Raw genomic sequence first — 5,549 nt, forward strand, 5'->3', positions numbered from 1 at the left:
GTTAAGGGAGTGGAGGCAAGACGGTAGTGGAGGAGGGGGTATGAGGGGTTGGCTGGCTGCGGCCTGGCGAATTCTTCGGTAGTCGGCCGGGTGCGCGTGCCTGGGCAACGACAGCAGAGGTTGCTGGAGGGGAAGGAGGGGGCAATGGGAGACAGATGAATGAGATGAGGGGGGAGAGGGGAGGAAGGAGAGAGGGGAGGGAGGTCTTGTGGAGAATGGGGAGGATAGAGATGGCGGACGGGGGGGCGGGGTGAGGGGGGGGGAGGGTGCCGCGGGCAGTGCGGCTCGTCTGGGCTGGGTGCGGGTGGCGGCAGCCAGCAGAGCTAGGCCGACAGCGGGTGAGGGGAAGGATTGTGGCTTACGCAGGGAACTCGGATGGGGTGGACGATGTGGTGGGTTGACAGGTACCCGCGGCAGTCGATCAAGGTGAACAAGAAGAAGGATGGGGCGACACCGTTCAAGTTTGCCACGCTCGTCTCGTCGCGCCTCAACGTGGACCTGCTGGTGGAGCTGCCCGAGGGCGAGGACCTCAACGAGTGGCTGGCCATCAACACGTACGACTTTTTCACGCATGTCAAGGTGCTGTACGGGACGCTCTCGCACTCATGCACAGACGTGACGTGTCCGGTCATGTCGGCGGCCAACTGGGACTACCTCTGGGCCGACGGGGTCAAGATCAAGAAGCCGATCAAGGTCACCGCGCCGCAGTACTGCACGTACCTCTTTGAGTGGATCCAGGGCATGATCGAGAGCGAAAGCAAGTTCCCGACCCGCGACGACGCCGAGTTCTCGTCGTCGTTCCGCAAGAAGGTTGTGCTCCCGTCGTTCAAGCGCCTCTCGCGGGTCTACGCACACATGTACTACTCGCACAAGGACCGCATGCGTGAGCTCGGCCTCATCGAGTGCCTTGACACCTCGTTTGCCCACTTTATGGCCTTTGTCAACCGCTACGAGCTCATCACCGCCAAGAAGGATCTGGCGCCGCTCACGCCGCTCCTCGAGGCCTCCGAGTCGTAGATGGCCGAGCCTCGCCTGGCAGTGGCTAGGCACACATGATTGAAGTACGATACCCTACATACCTGTGGCTGAACCGAGCGCGGTGGCGGCTGCCGGGCGCCCGCGGGCACCCGTCTCCGCAGACGAAAGACACCGCGACCACAACCAAGAGAGTGAGAGCGATGTTTGGCTCAAGTGGGGGCGGTGGAGCTACTTCCGGACAGCAGGACCAGATGATGGCCATGCTGCATGCACAGCGGCAGCTGCAAGCGATGCAAGAGCGGATTGTGCAGCAGATACGGGCCGAGCAGCAAGGGCTACCGCAGGCGCAGGCAGGCCAGGGCCAGAGCCACGGCCAGCCAGACCCTCAGGCCATGAGCATGGGCCTGGGTATGGGCATGGGCATGGGCATGGGCACGGGCATGGGTATGGGTATGGGTATGGGCATGGCAGGGGCATGGCAGGCTTGGGCACGGCAGGCTTGGGCACGTTTCCTGGCCTTGGAGGAAGTTCGTCTGCGGCGGCACCACTGGCGCCGGCGGCAGCTACACCGCAAGCAATGGCATCGGTCCCGCCGACCGAAACTGAGGCGGCCTTTGGAGGCTTTGTGAGCGCCAGCAGCAATGCCCAAGCCGAGTTTGGTGCCTTTGCGGGGCCGGCTGGGGCGCCTGTGGTCTTTGGTGGCTTTGCGGCTCCGCCAGTGGCCGATGCGAACACGTCGGCTAAGGCCGGGCTGTCGGCCGATGCCTTCGGTAGCTTTGTTGGCGCCGAGTCTGCGCCCAGCCCAAGCATGTCGGCGGAAGCTGGATCAGCAGCAGCTGGATCATTAGCAGCTGGGTCACCAGCGGCGGCGTCCCTGGATGCGTCCCTGGATGCGTTTGGTGGCTTTGTGAGCGCCGAGCCTGTGCCCAGCCCGGATGCATTTGGGGGTTTTACATCGGCGGCCACGCCAGGCCCAGACAGCTTTGGTGGATTCGTAGCAGCCTCGGCGCCGAGCCCGGATGATGGATCTGCTCGTTTTGAGCTCGACTCGCTCCCCACCTCTGCAGCCGTAGCTGCCCCGGTTCTCGCGACTGCTGATGCGCCCGTGCAAGCCGAGGTTGACGGGGGCGCCGCTGCTCCCCTCGCCGCCACCTCAACTCCAGTCGCTGACACTGCAGATCCGCCTCTGGTTGCCGCCGAGCAGAAGAAGCTCGATCTAGATGCTCTGATGCGGCAGACACTAGACGGAACCATCGACGACGCAGTGCCGATGCAGGTGCGAATGGCCGAGCGCAAGTCTGCTGTGGCGCTGGCACAGGCTGCGGCTGCAGGCCCGCGTGCACCCGCCCGCGCGTCGGTTCCAGCCCGGGAGCAGTCGAAGAAGGCAACCAACTGGGCAACTGCAGATTACTCCTCGCTATTTTCGCAGCCCGGGGCGGCCGCGCCGGCCCCGGTCCTGACACTGGAGTCGTTTGCCAGTGCCGCAGCAGAGCTCGAGCCCAAGCCCGAACCCGAGCCCGAACCCGAGCCTCTGGCAGCTGCTGTCGAGTTTGGAGCCTTTGATGCGCCATCGCCATCCGCATCGGATCCGGGCTTTGGTGCGTTTGAGACCGCAAGCACCGGCAGTGCGCCAGCCTTTGCCCCGTTTGCTGCCTTCCCGGAATCTGCGCCGGCCGTTGTTGAGCCGGCCGTCGCCACATCCGACGCCAGCCCCGATCCGAGCGCCACCACTAGCGCCGACAAGTACGCTGCGCTCACCGCCTTGTCAGCAACTGCTGACACCCCTTTCAATCCGTTTGCGGATTCGGACACAGAGGCAGAACCTGCTGCGGCAGCCACGACGTCCCTCGACGCCGAGCGCGCCGTTGCGGTCACCGACGACAAGTGCACCACGTTCTCGACGTTGACGACCCCGGAAGACGCTCCGCCTGCCGCCTTCGACCAATCTGATGCCCAGGCCATGTCTGCCACAGCAGCCCCTGCCGAGCCTGGCGCATCAGCTCCCGCCGAGCCCACCGACGACGACAAGTACGAAGCGTTTGTGGCGTCCTCGGCCACGACGGATGCCCCTTTCAATCCTTTTGCCGATTCAGACTCTGACGGTGAGGCCGCTTCCCCTGCCGCCGCCACCGTCGATTCCTTTACCGCGTTTGCAGCCTTCCCAGACCCGGCTGATGCTGCGTTTACCCCATTTGCTGAGCCAGACGCCGAGTCCTCCGCGCCGCCGGCCCCCCCCACAACTGCCGCTTTCGAACCGTTCGAGGCAGCCACACTCGAAGCTGGGGATGGCGACCAAGCGTTTACGGAGAGCGTGGACGCGCCGTTCCCACTCCCCGACTCTCTCGACACGCCGTCGGGCACCGAGGCTGCTGCGGGCTTTGACACGCCGGCCGGCCCCGAAACGCCGGCGTTTGGCGCGTTTGATGCCATCGACCTCAGCGGGAGCGCCGTGCTCCCCACCGGACCCCCGAACCCCGATGAGGCACTGTTCGACTTTTCCTCGCCGGCTTCTCCGCCATCGGAGAAGCCGCCCGCCGACGCTGCTCCTGCCTCCGCGGCTGCCCCGGCTGCCCCGCGTTTCACCAAGGCTGAGCTTGTGGCGCAGCTCATTGCACAGGAGCGGTTCGAGGAGGCCGCCGACGTGCTCGCCCTGCTCAACAAGGCGCCGGAGACGCAGCTCTCGACAGATTCGCTGCGGCCGGACGTGGCGTCGTGGTGCTCGCCGCCGCCGCGCTCGCACAAGACGCTTGCCCAGATGAAGGACGTGCTGGCAGAGGCCGGCGTGCCCGCCACAGCGCAGGCACGGTTCGAGCGGAACCACCCGAGTGCAGCGCTGGCTGTTCCTGCGCTCGCGAGCGAGGCTCAGCTCCGAGACGTGGCCGACAAGCATCGCAAGGCGCTCTATGCCATGACCGCCCTCCTCGCGTCGGGCGCCAACGAGTCGACGTCGCTTGATGAGCCATGGACCGCGACTCTCGCAGCAGTCCAGGCCGAGCTCGCCGCTGCCGCCGATGTCCTCGCGCCGGTGCTGGGCAACGACGCCGTGCTCGACGAAGTCCTTATGCAGCCCAAGTTCCTCAGCTACATTCGCGGCCTCGCCGGCATGCTCCTTGTCGGCCGGCGCATCGCGTCCGCCGCCGAGCACATGGTGGCGGAGGTCTCTGCTCCAGCGCGGGCGTCGGTCGCTGCCGCTGCGGGTAAGATCGAGGCCAGCTGGGCCGCTCTCAGCTCCACCCACCTCCATGCGTGCATGGCCGACGCGCTCGCGCATGCACAGCGCCCGCTCTCGAGAGCGCAAGTGGCCGAGTCGCTCTGCACCCTCTGCACCTGCCCGGTTGAGGGCACGCCGTCTCTCTTCTGGTCGGGCTCACCGTACCACGCGGCGTGCGCCAACCTCTACGTCAACCGGGTCGGAACCACGCCACCGTGCTGACGCCCGCCATCGTTTACCAGTACGTCTCGCGCGAGTCGGGCTCGTACGTAGCCATGAGCGCCTCGTGCCACTCGGCAAACCAGCGCTTCTGCAAGTCGTTGGCCTCGTCAGGAATGGGCGGGAATGGGCGCGGCAGCGGCGCACCCATCCACCAGTCGCGCTTCTCCAGACGCCAGCCCTTGTCCTTGAACTCAGAGAGGAAGGTGTAGTGGACGGCCCAAGTCTCAGGATACACAGTGTGGTCAAAGTCCATGCCCGAGTGTGGGCCGATGCGGGTGGTGTACTCGACCTCCCAGCCGAGGTCGGCAAAGGCACAGGCCAGGCCCCACATGTCGGCAATCCACGACGAGGTGCCCGAGTCCGGGTCCTTGCCCCAATCCGAGGTGCGGACAAGGATGGTCTTCTGGATCCAGAGGCCGAGAACAGTGTGCAGGTCGTCAACGTGAATGGCCATGGGCAGGCCGACCGGCGGCGGCTTGTCAGTCCGCATCGAGCAAGCTTTTGCAATGTTGTTGCACCGCGGAATGTGGTACTCCTCCATGTACCAGAACTGATGGCCGATGGGCTTCTCCGGCTCGGCCACAATGCCATCGAGCGAGCGCAGGCACGTCATGTCCGGCTCCCACAGGATGATGTTGGTGTACTCGGCGTCGATGCCCTGAGCCTGCCGCTCGCGCAGCTCCGAGATGAACTTCATCAGGTGCCGAGCCCGGTTGTACACCACAAACTCGTCGCCAGCGGTAAAGGTGTAGTCCTCGTAGAAGACCTCCATCGGACAGCCTGAGTACGGTCCCAGGCTACAATCCTTCTCCCATGCATAAGGATTGTCCTCCACTTTGTTCTGCATGGCCAACAGCGTCACAATCTTGATCTCTGGGTTGTACTTGCGCAGCGAGTACAGCGCCGTTCGCATCTGCCACTCCTGATACTTGCCGTTGGCCACGTGCAGCACCACCATCGTCTTTCCGCCCTTTCGCCATCTCGTCCCATTGCTAGTAGACATCTCCATCAGCTCTTTGTTCGCCACCCGCGTCGCCTCGGCAAACTGCGTCTGTCCCACGACTGAGTCTCCCACCGCAAGAGCAAGTGAGTCCAACAACGGCGAGCTGGAGGTGGGCGAGGAAGGAGGGGGGGGGTG

The 5,549-nt window shown here is 64.9% G+C and overlaps 3 protein-coding genes across 3 annotated transcripts in view; 2 read left to right on the plus strand and 1 right to left on the minus strand.

The window, feature by feature from the left end:
- Positions 1 to 1,076, plus strand: part of AMSG_03787 (hypothetcal protein) — a 1,560-nt gene extending 484 nt beyond the window's left edge. The window contains exon 2 of the mRNA XM_013904237.1: positions 405 to 1,076. Coding sequence (XP_013759691.1) covers positions 405 to 1,017 — 613 coding nt within the window. The 3' untranslated portion in view covers positions 1,018 to 1,076. The remainder of the gene's footprint in view (positions 1 to 404) is intronic.
- Positions 1,077 to 1,553: 477 nt separating this feature from the next.
- On the plus strand, positions 1,554 to 4,614 carry AMSG_03788 (uncharacterized protein; the record flags this gene model as incomplete). The annotated part of the gene is made up of 2 exons (XM_013904238.1): positions 1,554 to 1,748; positions 2,157 to 4,614. Coding segments are annotated over 2 exons (2,450 nt in total), but the record flags the coding sequence as incomplete, so codon positions are not given.
- The window catches only part of AMSG_03789 (uncharacterized protein), a gene marked incomplete at its 3' end in the record, with an annotated part of 1,621 nt that continues 496 nt past the window's right edge, over positions 4,425 to 5,549 (minus strand). Inside the window, exon 2 of the mRNA XM_013904239.1 lies at positions 4,425 to 5,473. Coding sequence (XP_013759693.1) covers positions 4,425 to 5,473 — 1,049 coding nt within the window. The remainder of the gene's footprint in view (positions 5,474 to 5,549) is intronic.

Source organism: Thecamonas trahens, assembly GCF_000142905.1.
Source record: "Thecamonas trahens ATCC 50062 unplaced genomic scaffold supercont1.14, whole genome shotgun sequence".
Lineage (NCBI taxonomy): Eukaryota > Apusomonadida > Apusomonadidae > Thecamonas > Thecamonas trahens.